The 20,747-nt window shown below is 45.5% G+C and overlaps 2 protein-coding genes across 4 annotated transcripts in view; both read left to right on the top strand.

The window, feature by feature from the left end:
• Rrp15 (ribosomal RNA processing 15 homolog) overlaps positions 1-9,834 on the top strand; it is a 36,111-nt gene extending 26,277 nt beyond the window's left edge. The window contains exon 5 of the mRNA XM_003474231.5: positions 3,570-9,834. Coding sequence (XP_003474279.1) covers positions 3,570-3,713 — 144 coding nt within the window. The 3' untranslated portion in view covers positions 3,714-9,834. The remainder of the gene's footprint in view (positions 1-3,569) is intronic.
• Positions 9,835-15,978: 6,144 nt separating this feature from the next.
• Tgfb2 (transforming growth factor beta 2) overlaps positions 15,979-20,747 on the top strand; it is a 77,931-nt gene continuing 73,162 nt past the window's right edge. Inside the window, exon 1 of one of the 3 annotated variants that reach the window (XM_023566898.2) lies at positions 15,979-17,672. In XM_023566898.2, the coding sequence (XP_023422666.1) occupies positions 17,333-17,672 (340 nt within the window). In that variant the 5' untranslated portion in view covers positions 15,979-17,332. The remainder of the gene's footprint in view (positions 17,673-20,747) is intronic. The other 2 variants (XM_013157670.3, XM_003474545.5) reach the window with 2 other exon arrangements.

The following is a 20,747-nucleotide window of genomic DNA, read 5'->3' as shown; positions in this document are numbered from 1 at the left end:
GGTCAGGCTCGGACAGCCCATCGACCTCGGGTCCGTCCACGGACCACTGAGGTGGTGGCCTCCTAAAGCGGTCACTCGCACTCCAGGAGCCCGCCCTGAACCACGGGGACGCCCTAGATCTAAACTCTAACAGCCCCACGTTCCTTTTTATGTAGGTCCTGTCAGTCACCGTCTTATGAGCTGATTTAATACCTTTGTGTCAGGTTTTTAATTTCTGCTGTGTTTTTAATTTCAGATTTTATTTAACGTTTCTTTTGTCTTTTTGTAATAATTTTTCCCCCTCATTTTTTTCTTTGAATCATTTCTTTTTCCTGTAAGTTGCTTTTCTGTTTTTGTTGTTCACCAGCTTCTTTCTGACAACCCTTAGTTGCTTACTCCTGATTGGACCCAGAAGCCCCAAAGCTGCCCCTAGGGGCTTTGAACCTGTGGGCGTTGCCACTGTAAGCTTCAAGCTTCACTGCAGGGCTCTCTGGGTGGGCTTTTACTAGCGGTTGATCGATGGATTTTCTGTGGAGCCCTTTACCGACAGAAAAAGTCTCCCTGCAGCAGGTCAGGAGCCCCGTGTCAGAGGCAGCAGGCTTGCTCTCCGGGCTATGTGTCCGACGCCATCCAGGTTTTGCTTTTGAGCCGTGCCATGTCTGCCAGCAGCTCCTGGCTCCCCTGCGGTGGTCAGGTCCCTGCAGCTTTTCCTTGCTTTTCTGCACCGTGCAGAGCTGGGCCAGTCTCAGGACGCACCCTTCCCAGCCTGGCCCAGTTTCCCGCGCTCATCCTGCCCGTTGCGGAGTCCCAGCGCTGTGGGGATGGAGTCCAGGGCCTCCGCTACGCAGGGCACTTCTCTGCACCTCGCCTCGCTGGCTCCTACGCCTTCCCTGCTGGCGCAGCCTGCTGTGGCCTCTTGGAACTGGTCATTGCAGGGTGGACTTTAAAGGGAGCAGTTACTCTCTTGTGTTTCTACTGAGGGTTGCCGTTGATGGTTTATGTTTGCACTTCGTCAGAAGGGCCCCCTGCCTTCTTTTTGAAAATTACCTGTTTCTTCAGCCCTTGTGGAGATTAAAAGGTTATTCTTTCATCCTTAGAACAAAGTTCGTTCTTGAGTCCTCACGTTGACAGCTGTAGAATACCCGTTCTAATGTTTGCCACTCCTGTTTGCTCTAAGTTTTCTGTTGCCTGCTTTTTCTCCACGTTGTGCTTCCCAGTGTGGAAAGACCTCTGTGTGACAGCTTGAGCCATGGCTGTTCTGAAGGCGGACAGAGCTGAGCCTAGCACTGGATTTCCAGAATCTAATTGGATTTTCTGAAATCTTTCCCTCTGGGCCATAAAGTGCTCTTGGTCTTAGAGCAGTGAACAAATAACTGTCACTAAGAAATACTTGTCCTTTTATAGCTGGAGCTTCTTGGTCTGCAGCGTGCATCAAGTTGCCAGATAGCTTGTAAAAACAGATTGCTGCGCCCAGCCCCCTGGAGTTTCTGACTCAGTAGGCCTGGAATGGATTGTGAATCACTAGTTTCTAATAAGTTTCCAAGTGATACTGTTAGCCTAGGGATCATATTTTAAGGATCAGTGGTCATAGGTGGTGTTGATCATCTTAAAAATAAAAATAAGAACATCACCAAAATCCCAATGTAAAGCCCTACTGAGCTTTAAGCTTTCAAATTGGATAATTGAGAGAAACTTTGAGTTTATTCTGGTATTGTTCTCAATGCTTAAAACAGAAGGTTACAACAATTGTCTTTGGGAACAGACGTAGTGGGGGTGTCGGTCTCATCTCTGAAAGTCTGTGGTCTATACTTTTTTTTGGTCTCTCTGAGACAAGATCTCGCTATGTGGTTCAGGCTGGCTTTCAACTCACTTTGTAGTGCAGACTGGCCTCAAACTCAGTGATCCTCCCTCAGCCTCCCTAGTGCTGGCGTTATGGTCATGCGCCACTCCGTCCAGTTACCTTGTTTCTGAGCTGCATGTTTGGAGTCTTGTCAGTGTTCTCTCCTTCCCTCCCCCAGGGCTTTTCTGGTCTGGGCCTCACACACGGGAAACCCTGCAGGCAGCTCGGGCAGCCTCTGCACAGTGGCTGGCCTGGGTAGGTATCGGCTAGTGCCTGGACCATGGTGTGCTGAATCCCAGATCGCATGTGTGCGAGCGGAAACACAGGTGTCAAGGCCAGGACAGGTCTTTGCTAGTCAGTACTCAGATATGGCTGCACACTTGTCAGAATTTAATGTAAAGCTCGCGGCTGTCAGTTTGACAAAGAGGCATTATTATTGCTAGGTTTAGTGGCTATGTGGTTATTGGAACCACCTGTTTCTTTGATTCAAGGTGAAGAGATTGACAAAACATGAATCAGAAAATGACCTCTTATGCAGTGAGACAGCTTACTCTGGTGGAAGCGAAGTTTCAGTTTCAGGAGGGTGGGTGTGGCCCTGGAGAAGCAGAGGACTGAGAGGAGGGAGAGTGCTCAGGGCCCTTCCTGCTTCACTGTCTCCTGCCCACTTGGCTTGCGAAGCATTAGGACTTCTTGGATTTAGGTGGTACAGCTGGGTTTTGTTTCCCCATGTTGGTTACATCAGAGCACAGAGTGTGCTGAGAATCGTCTCCCATCTGTGTGCCATCTCTCGGTCAGACCTAGGCACAGACTTTGCTTGAACCCTTGCCCAAGGCACACAGGAGGGAAGCAGTGGGTTTTCATTGTTTCTGCTGTACTGGTGTTCTTTTACAAACATCCTTAATATGTAACGAGTATTTTAGGGCTGTGCCATTTTAAGTAAAAGGAGACTTCAGCAGTTGAGTAAGCAATCCCTTGCAACCTAGCATATCTTTAATACATTTTTCTTTAAAATTGTTTTCTCATGGCGGATAGCCATATCATAAAAGTAACAGGTTTTCAAGCTGCTAAGGAGTCTTAGGTGCTTTCTCACCACCACCAGGTGGCACTGCTGTACCATGGAACAGAGGCCTGTAGTTCGTGGGCTCTCTGAGGTGTTCCATCAGTTCTGTGACTGCAGGGAGGAAATCAGGTGATTCCCTATTATGTAATTTTCTGCTTCAGTTATTTATAATCTTAGCATGTCACTAGGCCTTCATTATGTGATTGGATCAGTGATATAATATGTTCTAAAGAAGGTTTGGTTCAGATCTTTTACAAAATGTTAATTAAATTAGATGCTGTCCTAGCAGTGTACCAGGATTGATTTCCTTGTCTCTCTTTTATTTTGGGTTAAAAATATTTGTTCAGTTTCTGTCTATATTACTTCCAAATGAGTTATCACTGAAGTTTAAATACTACTGTAAGTTTGTTTTGGTTCTCAGAGACTGGAGGAATGATAGATTTTAGTATCCCCCCATTTTGAAGTTCTTGAATTTTATGAGGTTGGTAAAATATTGTGTTAATGTGCAACCCTTTATTAGATGTTTATGCATAGTTAGGGTAAAAAATGAAGGCAGTTCAGACCTCACGTTGGTTTTACCTGTGTCTTAGAACTAAGTGCTGGAAAGTGTGTTTGTAGCTTGGGCCTTTTTATTTCCCTGTGGCTAAGTTGATTTCTCAGGGTGTCTGTTGCTTCTGTTGCTTTCCCCAGACTGAAGTGAAGTCAGCAGAGGACCCCAGCTGGAGCATCCTTCGGGACGACTTCATGATGGGCGCCTCCATGAAGGACTGGGACAAGGAGAGCGACGGCCCCGACGAGGACAGGCCCGGGCCCGCGCCTGACTCCGAGGCATGAGGGAGGCGGTGGACACGCGTGCTGTGTCCTCTGCGGTGCAGGAGCCTGCGGGTCCGTGAGCTGGAACTTTACCGAACTTGGGGTTCCCAGTGTTCACGTAAACTTTCTCAAATTACGGTATTTTTAACCCTTAGATAACTGTCCTCCAAACATTTGTGAAAAGAATCGTTTCTGCTTGACCTGAAGATCTTAACTTTGCTGGGGTCGTGGAGTGTTGTCCTTGGCCAGGACATTGGTATACTTTTAGGGTCACTGATTTATCCGGAAGTGTGGCACCAGTCTTCATTAAAATGGCCTTTGGAAGTTAATGTTTCTCTGCCTTCCAGCTCCTAGATGTGTATGTCTGCAGTTTGTTGGAATGATTGGTATCATTCTTTTGGTTTAGTAAACTGTTGAGAAAACCTATAAAGTTTTAAATTATCGTATTTCTGATTTGGGGTGTTGATTTTAATTTTTGATTAGCTGTATGCCTGTTAGGATATTACTTCCTTTTCTGTACTGAACCTAGCAATGTAATGATTAATAGTGTTAAGTGTTAGGTTATTTTTACATGGGAGAATTGGGATTTTAGACTGTTTTGCCTTGAAATAATTGACTGTGCTTAAATTCTCTTTTTGGGTGATCCAACCAGGGAAGTGATGCAGTCAGAAAACAAATACTCTACATCAGCTCTTGTACCTCATTCACATCAGGGTTTTCATCTGATCTGCTTCTGATAGTGGGTCTAATTTCAGACTTGCTTTCGTATTGGTGCCTTAAAAGTTACTAAATTGAATCTCCTTTAGTTAAACAAAAAGAGAAGAGAACTTAGGCTGCCTGGGGTAATTCCAGAGTGTCTGGGGAACTCTGCCCAGAGTGTGAGGCTTACCTGGGAACTCCTCAGTGAGGGTGATACTCAGTGAGTGTGATCTGCTCCTGACTGCAAGGCTCCCCCGCCTGCCCTCCTCTCCAGGCCGGCCCCTGCCTGACCTGACGCTTGCATCTGCTGCACTGAAGGGTGCCCCTCCCCTAGACAGTGTGCTGGAGTGGACCTGTTTACGTTTCCCAGCCCATCTGAGTGTCACATTATTATGTGACTGAAGTTAAATTAGCCCATGGCCTGGTGTTTGTTATCATAAAAAATGGTATATACTTAAGATATCAGATGATTAAAACAGCAAACCCTGAAATGCATTTTTAAATTTACCCTAGCTCTTGAGCATTAGTGTCTTATTAAATTACAGAACCGCCATTTTGCAATTTTAATATAAATAAATGTGAACAAGTACAGTACAGGAATGTGTTACCGTGTTAAATAGCCTGAAACAACTTCATGTAGATAAATATTTCAGTGTAAGTTAACACATACTGTCTTTGATCATATTACAGTTTTGCAAAATTTTTCAGTGATAAAAATGAGTAATAACTTCTTGTCGACTAGAAAATAGTTTTAAAACATACTTCTGTTTTATAGTCCTTCATTTGAATTAGGAAGATTGAAAAAGATTTTCAGATTGAAAATAAGAAAGAGAATATTTTCAGATATTCTTCTTTCAGGAATGATTTTATTACAAAATAAAACTGGGTTGCCAGTTGGTCCCTCTTATAGAAGAGGTGAGGGTATCATTTGTGTCAGAAGGCTATGAATTTGTACCATAAAGTTCACATGCCTTCTAGTAATATTCCTACACTTTGACTCCAAAATGTTTAAGCAAAAACTTACATGACTCTAAGGATGAACGTATTAGTTCAGAAACTAAATACACATCTTTAAATGAATGTCTCAATTTATTTCTGTTAACCTCTATCCTAAATACTGTACATATGACATTTAAATTTTTCTGACATCAGTCTGATGAAGAACTCTGTCTATTCCTTTTTTCTTCATTGCTTTTCAGTTCTGTAAAGAGAAATTGCATCCCATTTCTCTCCCAAGTAATTTATCTAAAAGTAACATTAGAGTATTATTTATGGTAACCAGTTAGATTAATGTAGTAAAAAAGCTATTTTATTTAGAAAAAAAGTATTGAAAGAAACCCCAGCAACATAAATGTATTTCTTTATTCTATTGTCTAGAAATGTGGGTGGCTGGGATGAATGTTCTCAGTATCCAGTATAATTTAGCTCACTCATTTTAAAGCTTTGGGATTGGAAATGCATGTTTAAGACTGAAAAAAATTTAGAATCATCATGGTAGTTTGACACTTCAGCCTAGAATTGGAGTACTGGCTTTATTTTCAGGGCACCTAGAATTCTTCATTGCTGAAGATTTACTGATTCCAAAATACGCCTTTAAAACTCCCAGGATGGAATCATTCAGGGGCTTCCCTCCAGGGCTGGGAGTGTAACACTGCTCCCTGGGAGTACTAGAAGGCTTACTTGAGGGCAAGTCCAAGTTCGTAGTATTCTCTATCTTTTGAAGCAGAGGGTGAAGAAAGAAAGAGATGTTTAAATTCTGGGAAGCCCCTTGACGCCTTCTAGACTGTGTGTCTCGCACATATGGTATCTTTAATAGTCCTTGGCCGCCACCCAGCCTAATCCTGCCTGTACTGGTCTTTAGGCCACGTGCAGCAGTGCCTCTTACGGAGCCGTCGGGTTCCAGTTTATAGAGGCCAAAGGATGCCCTAGTAAAACATGATAGCAGAGAAGGCGGGAGGCTGAGGTGCAAGCAGACAAATGAAGACCCAGGAAATACAAACCTTGTTGCCGAAGAGCTAAGGGAACGGAAAGGTCGGAGAAAATGCCTGAATTGCAGCCTTCAAGGAGGACAAGTGTCCCATAGGAAAGACAGCTGCTCAAAAAACATGGTACTTTGCATCCTTTGGACAGCTTTTCTTTATATGTATATTCTTATGTTTGGTTATTGTTATTACAGATTTTTATTGATACATGTACTTATTTTATAGATAACTATGTTTGTGTGTATAACTTTTATAGAAACCTATAATACAGATTTTTATTACCATATATTTCATAAGGGAATCAAAAGAATTTTTATTTTTTGAGATTTTTAATGGCTACAGAGTACCATTACTTTATGTATCTTAACAGAATGCAAACTTAGACATTTAGATAGCATTTACTGAGAATGCATTCTAGGAACTCTCTAGAATTATTCATTTTATTTATAGCAAAGAGGGGATCATTATACTTCTATAAGGAGCAAAAAGTTGAAACTCCTCATTAAAGCCCTACAGAAAGTATTCACCGTCCAATTTGAATAGTATTACAGTTTAGGTAAATCATGATAACTTGAAATAAATCAGCTGTCTACTAGCACTTTAAAAATTCTTTGCTGAAAGATACCCTATAAAGCTACTATACTTGGATGTAGATGGAATATTTATAAGGGCCCTGGAGTAAGCACTCTTGTCTGGAGCCGTGACTGTGATAGCTGCCCGGGCTCTTGCTGTGTTAGTGCTGGTCTTCCAGTCACAGACGCAGATCCCCCGCCACGGTTTCTCAGGTCATCTCCTCCGATGGGTAGGACGGGGCTTCGTCTCTGCCCCCAGTGTCAGGCAGCTAGAGGAGCCTGCCCAGCTCCACAGGTGTTACGAGTACGAAGACTATTTGAGGTGAGTTGGCAGTGAGAACAAATTCTGGAAGCAGGAGAGAGAACTTCTCGGTGCCCACAGAAAGCTCTCTCATTCCTCCTCCAAGAAAACAGGAGTCTGAGTTTTGGCCAGCAGAGTAGATGAGTCTTAGGGACTGCTGCCGCCACGGTTGGCCTGAGAAGTGTTTCCACCAGGTGGGCTTTTCTGTATTCAGCTGAATGCAGGTTAAGAAGGAGGACACTGTTCAGAGTGGGTGGTAAGAAGCTCAGAATGTGTCTGGTGTTTAAACAGAACGCTGAGCTGTACTGAATCTAATCAGAATTATAGATAGGAGACACATTCTAACTGAATTCAATTAATTTTAAGATATTTTAGAGACTGTTCACTAGCTTAGAGAACCACATTAATGTTTTTATTCCTGCTTACTAAACATAATTTAGGGAGCTGAGTTTAGGACTCGCTGAGGTAGAAGTGTGGTGAACGCACTCAGATTTCACTTTACTTCGCTAGAACGTCCTGTCAGAGGTCACTCACCATCCTGTCCCTCAGCCACTGGGGCCCTTAGTTGGCTTTCTGTTCGATGCGCGGGGATGTGGGCATCGCTTCTTACCATCCTGGCCAGTGCTGTCCAGTGCAGCTTGCTGTTGAGTCAGCCTCGCACTGGGAGGGATATTGAGGAACCATATCTTTAATGTTCCCTAATTGTTTAGTGTTTTAAAAGCTACCTGTGGTTATGGGTCCATCCTGACTCTAAAGAGAGTACAGTGACAGCATATTAAAATAGTGAAGTTTGGAATCACAGATATGTCCTGAGCTTTTCCCATGAGCTTATGTGAATACAGTTTCCTAGGCATCTGTGTATAGTGGTATAATTTTATTGATTGGATCATTCCTCTTGTTTTTGACCATATATTGTAATCAAACTGTAGTATCCTGGGTTGGGCCACTTAACAAATAATATTTGACTCAGCATAACTATTTAAAGTTCTTAGAATTAATGCACCGGACTTCAGATCTTATCTCTGCTCCAAAGCGCAGGTTTGTGAAGCACCTAAGGAGTGTATTGTGCCCTGCTCTGCCACAGTGCCAGGCCCCTCCAAGGGACGAATTCCGTACTTGGACTTGAGTTGTGAGCTCCCTGTTTGAGGAGGAGGTGGCCTGAGGAAGTGCCTTTACATGGAGGACCCTGTCCTGTCCAAGAGTTTGATTCTAACCCAGTATATATGACATAATGCCAGAGCAAACATAGGTTGGAGATTTAGAGAAAAAAATAAGAAACAAAGAACACAATGAGTGCAATTAGCATAGCCCATTTAAAATGATGAGTTGCTAACCACATTTGTCTGAATAACAGTTTCTCTAACCCCTGAATCATTATCCTGCATCTTTAATGCCGTCCGTTCATAAACATCAAAGCAAGAACACCAGATTTGGAAGGGGTCAAGACTTCTGGGCCTCTGAGCGGAGAGACAGCTGAGTGAGAACCGTGTCCCTGTGCATGGGTGGCCCTGCAGCTGTTGATCTGCCCCGGGGCCACCAGACAGTCGCCTCCTTGCTCTCACAGAACCAGACTTCAATCGTAGGTAAAGACACATCCCTTCCCTTGGAAAGGACATGACCGGTGGGTCGCTTGTCAGCTCTGGGAATACCAGAGAGGCAGCCAACACAGGCTTGCTGCTTGTCAGTACTATACTGAGCAGTAGCAGGCATAGACTCAGAGCTGTTTCCACACCATGATGCTTGTCTTTGTACAGTATCCTTGGGTTCTCTTACCTGTGTTTTAAAGCTCACAGTCCTAAATATTCATCGTGGGTCGGTCTGTCTCCCCAAATGGAAGCAGTGCTATGAATATGTGGATTCCCCGACACACAGCTGCCCTTTCTTGAGTTCTGGGATTCTCAAATGTACTGCTGATCAATAACAGAAATCAGGTGTACATTAGGCATTTTAGGAACTATCGATATTCATTGTTATATGAAATACATTATAATTTTAGAATCAGCTGAGTTCAGAAGTCAGCTTTATTAGCTATGTATCCTGCCCCAAATCTTGGAAACTTTTTGAAACCAGCATATGAATTAGGTATGACAACATATGGTTTCCATGGGAAGGCTCAGAATACAGTGGACTTTGTGGGGGGTCTCAGGAGAAAAATGATCACCAGGAAGACTGATGAGAACACATCATTGATGTGCTAACTGGACATGTCAACGTTGTACTGGATTTTACATACCAAAATGCGTTAGGTAAATTTAAGAATATTAAATTTAAGCAACATATTGCTGTTGAAAAATATGGTATTTGATAGTTTGAAAAGATGGGTTTCATGCTGAATAAAATAATTTTGACATGCTTTTGGCTTCTTTTTTGTTTGTTCTGGAACCCAAGTTCTGAATGTTTAATAGAGCATTATCAGGATTTAGGAGAAAAATGCATTAGGTGGCTGTATTGAAAGACTGCTAGAATCCTAACTCTGTTTAAGTTTTACTAACTACCCTGCAGGAACATTAAACATGGAAAAAGTGACTCACTTCTCATGATCAGCTTTCTCTCAGTGCTTCTTAATAAAATTTATTTTAAAGTACGAACCTCTGTTCGTTGATTTAATGTAGTCTATAGTGATCTGTTGGCTCACCTTCTGCAACTTCAGTCAACTGTGGCATAAAAATACTAAAAGGAAAGTTTTAGAAATAATCATCCATCTTCACTTGCAGTCTATCTGCATACCCTGTCCTGGCTGGGACGCCAGTCGTCCCTTTGCTGCTGGCTGTGCACTGTGTGGCCACCTCCCTCCGGGCAGCTGCTGGGTCATCAGATCAGCTGTTCTGGTGTTGCACTGCTTACATTCACAGGTCTGCATGAGAAGCCAAATTCTACATAGGATTTGGCACGACCCACAGTGTCAGCATCCACAGGGTGTTTTGAAACATGTCCCCTACAAATAAGGGAGGACTGCAGTATGCTGTTGGAAGGTTCATGGTAGGGTTTGCCTGAGCATTAAGTCTTTACGTGTTCGCGATGCTGCAGAAATGTAATCACTGCTCCCGCTGGAGTGATATCCACTAGTTTTATCTACAGAAAATATATATTGCTGCTACTCTTTACTGTTTTTACTACTCTCACAGTGTATTGCCCATGTAATTAGTGTTAATTACATTAGATGGCTCATAAAAGTGTTAAGTGGCATTTAGATATTTAAACTACGTTTTATAAGCTTCAGCTTAGAATGTTGTCTAAGAGATAAAAGGTAACAAACTAATTTAGGAGGTTCTGTTGATCTAGGATGTTTCCTAAAAATGCACACTTTACAGTATTTATGTGCAGTTGTAATTTCTATTTTATGTGTACAAATAGATCAATGAAAATACTCTTGATGTGGAATTCCTGAGTGTTGTAATTTTTTTAAAAGACTTTTACCACAGACAAGGGATAAGAAATGGTGCTTTGACGAGATGGAAATGTGTATCAGTAAGTGGAGCCTGTCGGTTTTCTTTGACTAGAGCTCTGAGATTCCTCTACGTGGCATGATTTAAGCTGTCACTGACAGCCTAAATATTTTTTCATCACAAGTGAGAAGGAGTGGCTGGTTTCTAACAGTCACTGTAACCGTGACTTAAATTTGTTACAACTGGTCCCATAACCAAATTGACCTTGTAATGGTCTCCTGTTTAATGGGTCTCCTTTTTAATGACCTAAATTAACTAAAATAGGAGATGAAGACCTCTTAGATACAGATACCAGGAACTTGTTATTCTACTACCCGGCATTCAGGATCATTGTTGTGTTGTGAAGTCTTTTTCAGGTCACAGTGGCTTTTAGATTTATTCCTTTAGCTTGCCATCTCGTAGGAACTGTAGTGATGCTGTGTACTCAAAAGAACAGAAATAGAGATAACTAAAATGATCTAAAGCAAAACCATGAACTTGAGGAATCTTAATTGCAAGAAAATTACCAGAAAGAAACAATTCTAATGCCATTGAGTTAACTTTTCAGGTTTCCCTTAGTTTTGTAAAATGCAGGTACCATTAGGTACACGTGTAAAAAGTCCGTATTATGTGATCCATCAAAGGGGACAGATGTTTTATCTTTGAGATTCTTTATCTGTTATTTTCCAAAATAAAAAAATTTCTCCAACTGTAATCTGAATACACAAAATGTTCATCTCCATTTTTATATTTATCCTTTTTTTTTCCTCATGGGAGTTAGCTTTGTGGGCTCAGAAGAATTTTGATCAGGTACCTCTTAGAGACTTCGTGTTTATAGTGGTATAGGTTTATGTCCATGCTAAAAATACAGAGAAGTATTTTCCAAGTATAGCTATTATGTGAGTTAGAATCTGCTGAATAGGTAAAAGAAGAAAAGCTTTGGGGATTTACAAATTACAGGATCACCATTGTAATCATAAAAAGTAAAAGTCATACATTCTTACAGATTGAGGTTTTAAAGCATTTTATATCAAGAATGGCTATCTGGGGTCATTTTATTTTATCTCTTTTAATATACTTATGGATGGTGTCCTCTCATTCCCCAAAGTGTTTGGATGTGTGTAATGTCCCATGTGCTCACTCTGGTTATAGGAACTTTCTTTGCATTTTTGAACTTTTTCTTCCAAGACCTGAAATAATCATAAGCTTGTGGCAAGGTTTTATAAGTCAGAATGATACATTACAGCCATGCTTTTAAAAACACTTTATAGCCAGCACTTAAGAAAGTGAGGCAGGAGGATCCCTCTAAGTTTGAGGCCAGCCTCAGCTGCAAGGTGAGTTCAAGGACAACCTCATAAACATAGCGGGACCCTGTCTCAAAAAACAAAACAAGGCAATACTAGTGTTTCCTATCATAAAAATTAAGATTTCTGTGTATGAAATATTGTCCCTTGTTTAGTTTTATTTTGACTTAAATTGCAGGCTAACAGAAGCAACAGAAAGGAAATGCTACTTGAAATGTGGGTTGGCTGGTGACTGCTAGTGGAAGTCCACACATTGGGAGTTGTCTACAGTCTGAAGCCCACTGAGATGCTGACACACTTTTAAGATTATGTCTTAAAAAACTGATACGGTGGAAAAAAAAAAAAAAAAACAAAGCAAAACCAATGGTGGGTTATGTAGCCCTCAAGAACACAGTTGTAGTTTATTCCTAACATCTTTCCTTGGCTGACCACACACCTCCACCACCACCACCTCGCCTGGCATCGTCCTCAGTGGGGTGTGGTGGAGCCAGGAAGAGAGAACAGGAGCAAAGGCTGGAGGGCTGGTGCCCACACTGCCTCGACAAGGGAAGGCTCTGCTGGCTTCCTTGTTGGCGTGAGCATTTCCCTTTCATTCAGTGTACATATATCAGGGTGGCTCCATGACAGCTGGTCCCTTCTGTTGATTTATTTTCATCAGTTGCCAAGTGGATGAGTTTCAACAGGGGCAAGAAGCCAGAGGCTGCCAGTAATTTGAGTAGATCCTGGAGATGATACAGCTCAGGCCACGAAATCTGTACCCCAAAGACAGCCTCCTTGATGGAACTACAGCAGAGTTGAAAGTGGAGGTGGGGTGGCTGGCAAGCAATTAGCAGGAATTGATCAGCTGACCATCAGGGGAGATGTATTTCCCCAGAGGATCATTGCCATGTGCTGAGTTTATCTGTGTAAAGTCTGGTAACCTCCTGACGGGCTCCGCTTTTCCTTGTCCCTGTCTCCCATCTTTCATAACGCCTGATCTCTTAGTCCTCTGGTTTGCCCCCACCCATTGGTCATCCTGTTCCCTTACTGGCTCTTACTCAGGTTAGCCTACAGCTATTAGGTTACTTTTCATGAGGAAAGCCACTAACCTTTGCATGTCACTATTCTAAATGTCCTAGATTCTATAAATCACTTGTTATTCTGTAGATAAACTTGTTTACGGAAGTGTACACAGGACACAAGAAAAAACTGACACAGACCAAGCTTTGTTTTTGGATTGTGGAGTCAGATAAAGTAAGAATGTAAACGCCTTTTGGTGTGTTTTTCCTATTAAAGCGTTACTTTGCATTTATCAAATGTGACTGTTTGATGAAAGGTGTGATCCATTACAGTGGCTTCATGTATTTCTTTTCCCACTTCTTGGTTTTAATGCTGGAAACCCTTAAGGAAAGCTTTCAGAATGGTTTCAACGAGTTATCTCTGGTAAAAGGAAGAAGCCAGCAGATCACATGCTCTTGCTATGACCCATAAGAGTAAAACTCCAGGACAGCGCTGAGTCTTGTTTTTGTTTTGTTTTTGCAGCTTCACATGGGAATTCCACAAAGGGGACAGACCAGTGAGTGAGTAGAGAAGGGATGTGGGCTGGAACAGCTGTACCCCTTCATCTCTGATCTGGAAACAAAGAATCCCATTTTAGGGTTTTAAATAGTAAGAGTCCTTAAGGTTGAGTGCTTTAACTGAACTTTGATAGTCATTCAGTCTTCTGTTTGCCAAAAGTATTTTCTTGTACTTGCCTGCATACTTAAACAAATTGGCAGATTTTTAAAGTGGCAATCGTGTACTCAGAAACTGCTAGGAGGCATGACCATGAAGCAGATTTTCACTGGCTTCTTCCCTTTTTCATTCTGTTTATATTTGGTAAAGAAGGGGGCACCAGGTGTGTTTTATTATAAATTCCCGGACAGAAGTGACGGGCTAGGATAAGAAAATGGTAGGTATGATTAATGAGCCAGGTTTGGGTATTTTGTGTACTTTGTGTAAGTTAATCCCCGAGGTACTCTTCTGAACAGTAAAAGTGAGTACTGTCTCAGCATCTCCGCTGCATAGATGAGACTGAGTGTCCAAGACGCTGGAAGAAGAAATCTGGCCTGGGAAGCCTGCCATATAATCACTGGTCTCCTGCCTCCAGGAGGTAACTGAGGCGGGGTGTATAGTTTACCCTTTACCACAGACATCCTATAAAGTCCCCGGCCCATAAGTTCTTGATACATTTAGTGACTGTTTCACTTCCTCAGGGGAGGTGAAAAATCCTTGCAAGTGTTATTTAGCAGAAGAAGGGGTTCACTTACCTAGAGGGAGACCTTCCTCCCAGGCTGTGTTCACTAAGAGCCTCTCACCTGGCAGTAGGACACGTACCCCAGAGTACCCAGGACACTGTCCTGAGTTACCCAGGCCTGTCCCCTGGCCTGCCCTCCTGGACTTTGGGAAAATTAAAGAAGCCTCTTATGACCAGGTCAGAGGTCTGTGATCTACGGGTGGCGTTAGTGAGCGCTAAGTGTCCAACAAAGTATTAGGGATGAAAATGTGGATGTGAGTGTTGGGGGTGGGTGGCTGTCACCAGGTCTGGCTTTTCCTGCAAGGAAGATGCATGAATTTGCTGCTGGATCTGTACCCAGCTCTTAATCCACGTGACCTCTGGTGCTTTTGTGTCCCTGCCACCTGTGCAGTCTCTAAAGCACAGGCTGACAGCGAGCTGTAGAACCGGCTGTGTTCTGAAGTGATACCACCTCCAGCCCCCTCCAGCCCAAGTGCACGAAGCGTTCCTTTTTGTCCTCTCTGTGTAGATGGCTGCAGTTCTCGCACAGAACTCTGAGGGAGGCCTTGAAACTGGTAGCCTGGCATAGCGCCTCTGATTCTAGAGGCGTGGCCGCTGCTTGTCTGACTCTGCAGGAGCGGCTCTAGTTTGAAGTTGACCTCGAGGAAAGGGACCTGCTGATGCTGACTTAGACATAATCTTCAAATCATTGACAAGGTGAGTGCATCAGTGTATTTATTCCAGAATTTTCCAATTAGGAAAAAACTCTAGGTTTGAGGAGATTTGGGAACTGCAAAGTTAAAAGTTAAAAAAAAAAAAAACTCTGCAGCATTCTCAGAGCCTAACCCAATAAACAGAGAAATTCCATGAGGCGGCACAGTTCAGTGCTCTGTATCTCCCAAACCTATTTGACCAGCTCCAGCTCCGCCACACACTATGGTCTCAACACATTAAACTTCATGCTCTGTCTCTGCCTCTGCAAAATACCGGCCGTGATAAAACACCTCGCAGTCCTGTGCGCGGGGCACATTAGCACGATCAGTTTCCATTCCTCTGGCCCTCTGGGTACTCATACTATAGGGCCCATGCATGCCTCCAGAATGAATGCCAAACCTTAGAATCAGGGCTAACATGTGGGCCTGGGATTTAGGGGAAATCGCAGAAGTTTCCAGTTTAAATCATCTGTCTAGTCAGTATGGCCACAGAGACATGCTAAAATTATAATATTGCCTATGAGTAACTACAGGTAAAATGAAATAAAAGGAAAATTGAACAATGGCAAGAATAATTGTAGTATCCATCAAATTTGGAGTAGATGGAAGCAGAAAATGGCAAGTTATGAGTAATATGTAACAGTAGCCATCGAACACTTAGAATTCTGGTTTCCTGGACGTATGCGATGGAAAGGATGAAGTTGGTCGATAGTGGCTCCCCCATGGAGAAGGCAGAGAGAAAAGCCACACAGAAAGCGGTCCAGGCTGCAAAGGAAGGTGACCATCAATCCCTCACACCATGAAACAAGCAGACAGAGGCTTCCGACTCCTCCCAGTTCACGTGCCAGCCTCGATGGTCAGCAACAGCATAATCAAATAGATTCCAGGACAGCAATCCGCTGTGGGACCCCAGAAAAGAAGGGAGGTCCGGAATCAGCTGGAGAGGGTGTCCCCGTGCTGCTGGCCGGGGTGTGCCTGCCTGCCTGCGTGGTGTATGTGTGTGTGTATGTGAGAGAGAGAGTGTGCGTGCGCGCGTGCAGGGAAGGCTTCCATTCTAGAACCGAAGACTCATCCCGGGGGCCTCTACTCGACCTAGGCCAAGTCCAAATGGGACTCGGGATCCTGGAGCGGGCGCTGGAGCGCACCGGGCCAACCCCAGCCCTGCGGCCGGCGCCCTCCCGCACCCCGCGGCGGCGGCAGAGTCGCGTCTGAGCGCGGACTCCCTCCGACTGCAGCCCTAGCACGTCACTTTGTTGAAGGCAAACACGTGGTTCGGAGAGAACTTATAAATCTCTCCTCCCGGCAAGATCGTGATGTTATCTGCTGGCAGCAGAAGGCTCGCTCTGAGCGCAGCGGAGCCCCGGAGCTCCCGACCGGAGGAGACTAGCGCGGGCGCGGGGGCGCGGGCCGGGATGCGGAGCGCGGGGATAACGGTCTAGGAGCCGCTCTGGAGCCGGCCTCGGGGCCGCCCGCCCGGCCGCAGCGAGGCGCAGGAGGGCGCTGGGAGCCCTGCAGCGCGGCCAGTGCCCAGCGACCCTAGGCGAAGCAGCCAGGCGGGCCGAGCCGGGAGCGGGCGGGATCGGGACGCCTCTGCACCCCTAGGCTCCAGCCCCGGCCAGCACGTCAGGGCTGCGGGGACAGCAACGGCGAGGCGGATCGTCCCCAGCCGGGGCGGCGCGAACAGCGGAGGAGGCCGCGCGAGAGCGCGGCGGAACCGGGCCTGGAACCGGGACCGGAACCGGGACCGGGTCCCCGCATAGGCCCCGCGGTGCGCAGCTCCCTGGGCGGACCGAGCGCGTTACCTTCCGCGGCGCGCACCCACACTCACGCACGCACACGCGCGCACACACACGCACACGTGTGCGCTCCTCGCTCGCCTAGCAGCCGGCGCGCTCCTCTGCAAACACTCGAACCCCAGCTCTGCGCAGCCCTGCCGCGCCCCGCCCGCCCCCGGCGGCGCCAGTCCCGGGCCTTTTCATCTCCGCCGTGGAGGAGCGGAGTTCAGATCCGCAGCGCGCCGGGAGGACCCTGAGCTGGCCGCCTCCTCCCAGAACCGCTCCTGCGGAGTAGCCACTCGCCCGCCTGTTCCCCGGTTTCGTCGCTCACAAAACTTTTTTTACTGCCTAAAGTCAGACTTCCCCCCACGCCTGTCGCATATTAATATTTTCACTTTTGGAACGACCTGCATTTTTTTAAATGAAAATCAAGCAAGATACTTTTTCTATTGGGCACTGACTTTCGATTGCTCGCCAAAGTTTCCTATTAAAAAAAAAAAAAACCCAACAACTCTGCCTGATCTGTACTTTTGAGAATTGCTAGTTTGTTTTTATTTTTTTCTCTTAAAAAAAAAAAAGAAAGAAAACTTTCTTTTTCCATCTTTAAGAAAAAAAATGCACTCCCGCGTGCTGAGCGCGTTGCTGACCCTGCATCTGGTGCCGGCGGCGCTCGCCCTGTCTACCTGCAGCTCGCTCGACATGGACCAGTTCATGCGCAAGAGGATCGAAGCAATCCGCGGGCAGATCCTCAGCAAGCTGAAGCTCACCAGCCCCCCGGAAGACTTCCCCGAGCCCGAGGAGGTGCCCCCGGAGGTGATCTCCATTTACAACAGCACGCGGGACCTGCTGCAGGAGAAGGCGAGCCGCCGGGCCGCCGCCTGCGAGCGCGAGCGCAGCGACGAGGAGTACTACGCCAAGGAGGTCTACAAGATCGACATGCCCTACTTCTCCGAAAGTGAGTACAGCCTCGCCCGCCCCTCCCGCCGCACGCCCGCGGGCGCGCCGGCTCCTTCGCCCGTGCTCCTTCCCAGCCTCCGCGGTCCGCTGTTTCCTTCCCTCGCTGTCTTCCTCCAGCGCCCAGTCCTGCCCGGGGCGTCGTTCCCCGCGGCGGCCGCTCCCCTGGCGTCCCCTTCGGGGCCACCTGCTGGGATTTGCGCCTTGGTCGTCAGAGGGGCGCTCTCTGGGGCGCAGGGAAGCGAGGGTGGGGGATCTCGCGGGGTCTGCTTTCAGAGCCCCGGTTGGCTTGGGGCGCGCCCGCCGCCGAGCTGGTGCGCCAAGGGTTAAACAAAATAGTGGCTCCGAGCTAGCCTCTCCGGAAGGCGCCCCCTGCGCTCGCCGACGGATCAGCTGGTTCCCGAGCCTTCGCTATTGTCTCTCACTCCCCTAAAAATGTCAGCAACGCGGAGACCAAGCCAGACTGGGGACCCCTGGAGAGACCCTGTACACCTCTAAGTCTCTGTGACCAGCGCCCCCCCCCCCCCCGGCAAAAAATCTCGTGGCCAAGTCCCGCTTTGGCTTCACCTGGAGTGGAGAGAAGGGACAGTGTTGCAGGAGGAGTTTTTGCTTCGCAGTTTTTCAGAAATCCACCCAAACCTGCCTTCTTAAAGTCGCCGGTGCAGCAGATCGGTTTTTCCCCCCCTTAGGGTTTTGTGGGTGATCTCTCTCAAGCTTGAGCTCTGTGCTTTCCGCCTTTTCATGAGCTCTCAGCAGTTACTTCAGTGCATCCCCAAATCTAAGACAGCAACATAGCTGAGTTACTCTTCCTCCTCCTCCTCCTCCTCTTCTTACTTTTGGCTTCCCTGAGACCAGTGTTCTGAAAACCAGGCAGGCATACAGTAGCCACGGTGGTAGAATGATTTATTCTGGGGTTCTTTTATGGGTGGGCAGACAGTGCAGAGTGATTTCAGACTTTAAAAAAAAAAAGGCTGCAATAGCAGCCAGTGACACCTGAGGGGGTTAAATACCAGGAAGAAGCAGCAAAAAAGAAAAAGTGAAAATGCTTCAACAGTTGTGTGTTCCAAATCCCAAGCAGTAAACTTTCCATTGGCTCCTGCCTTCTCCCCACCCCTTTCCATGCCCTATATACTCTGGGCTGGCTCTGGGGAGTCCCTGGGTCTCACCTAAATAGACAACACGGCCATCTTGGTAACTTTATCCTAGAAGTCCTCATGGCAGGGCAGTGTGCTTCTTCGTTAATATTTATTTTTAGTTTGACAAGTGGTAGCTCTGTGACTTGCCGTGTCTTGTTCGTGATGCCTGCCCATGTGTCTAGCCCTGGTCTCTCTGGGCACCTCTCTTGTGCTGCAGGGTCTCCAGGCCTTGTTCAGTGGCAGAGCAGATGCAGAGCATCCCGGCAAGCTAGAGGATTATATCGTTGTAATTACGGAGCTATTTACAATAGTAGGGATAGGTATACTCCTCCCTGGCTACCCCTCATACACAGTAAAGCTTTCTATCTGGGGTGGAGCCAAGGTGGTATTAGGAGAGAAAGTACATTGTAATTGGTCCCAAACCATTGAGATGGAGCAGGAAGCCAAGTCAGTTGTCCGCAGCACGTGTATCTGTTCTGATTTCAGGCCGACAAGCCAGTCCCTTATGTAGAACCTGAGTAACTCAGCCTTAGGTGTTTGCACACAAAAGCTCAGAGAAACAGCCTGAAGACTTTCGACACAGTGGAGGTCTGATCTGATCAGGGCATAGATGTGGAGACTGCAGGTTACCCACAGGGGCTTTGATTCTTTGTTCTTCTCTGCACGCTTTACTGAGATGGTCCAGCCTAGGATTTTGCTAACTAACAAACTAAAGGATCTCACCAAGTCACTGGATTTCAGAGCATGACAGCTGAGATCAGTGTGCCGTCTGTCTTTTCACCCTATCCCCAACACCCTAATTAAATCAGGGAAAAAAGTATAACTTCAGTCTGCATGCAACAACTCCCAGCTTTAAAAAGCTCACGTTGTATATATTAGAACTGTGCGTTGTTGTCTAGAAAGTAGGTTAACTCAGCGTCCAGCACTCTGGAATTATGCCAGTATATGAAGAACTCGCCCAAAGAAAAGGAAGGAAAGAAAAAAATCACTGTCTTATTTTTAAAGAGCAAATTCCAAGTGGCTTCCACACCATCTTTCCCTTAGGACTTTCCTGCCTAGCTTTTAACTTGGTGATCATCGAGGTAGGCAGCTGCAGGCAGGACCTATGCCTGTCATTTCCTACAGTGAATCTGGCGAGGGTCATGAGCCCCAGGAATGAAGGCATGGGAAAGAGCACTGGTTCGTTTTGTTTTTTTTAACCACCAACTTATTCGTGTTCAGAGAGTGACTTCAGCTCAAGCATTACAAATATGCTCTAATTATACTCAATGAGCTATATATCATCACAGAATGCTGATAGTGCTTTGTGGGACACTTTATAAAGTTCAGACTAAATATTTTTAGCAATGTGGAGATTTAAAGTAAAAATATAAGAGATATTGTATATACCCTTAGGCATATTTTGTCTTAAATATTATCCTTGGCCAAGTGTACTATATAAATACGGTAAATATGAATAGAACTGGCCAGGTGCCAAGTTCTTAGTATGAATTTTAGTCAAGAATGTATTTATGGGATATAAATAATACTGTGTCAACATTTAAAGAGGAGGGCTGATTAGTTTTGAACTTATTCATATTGATCTTTTCACATGCTGTTAGTTTAAGGCTCAAAGTGGAATTATGTTAAGATTTACTGATAGTTTGCCCAGTGGGAATTTGTGGACTTGGAGTAGTTTGACACTAAAATCCATGGAGGCTTGGGACAGTCAACAAAGGAAGAGACCAAAAGCTTCGTTTTCTTGCTTTCCTCCCCCTGTTCACTGTTAACGAGTTAGGCACCTGCAGCAGTTCTGGCTGTGGTGATGTGGTACCCTCCCTTTTCCCCCAGCCACCTCTGCTAGGGCAGCTGGCAATGTCCAGAGATAATGTGGGCTGTGATCAGAGTTGGGATGATGCCACCAACCTTGACTGGTAGAAGCCAGAGATCTTTGTAGTCAC

Source organism: Cavia porcellus, unplaced genomic scaffold, assembly GCF_034190915.1.
Source record: "Cavia porcellus strain 051 isolate PalLab524CR breed Dunkin Hartley unplaced genomic scaffold, mCavPor4.1 scaffold_26, whole genome shotgun sequence".
In the NCBI taxonomy this organism is placed as follows: Eukaryota; Metazoa; Chordata; class Mammalia; order Rodentia; family Caviidae; genus Cavia; species Cavia porcellus.
Note: the sequence above shows the minus strand (reverse complement) of the source record. Positions and strands in the feature narration are given on the sequence as shown.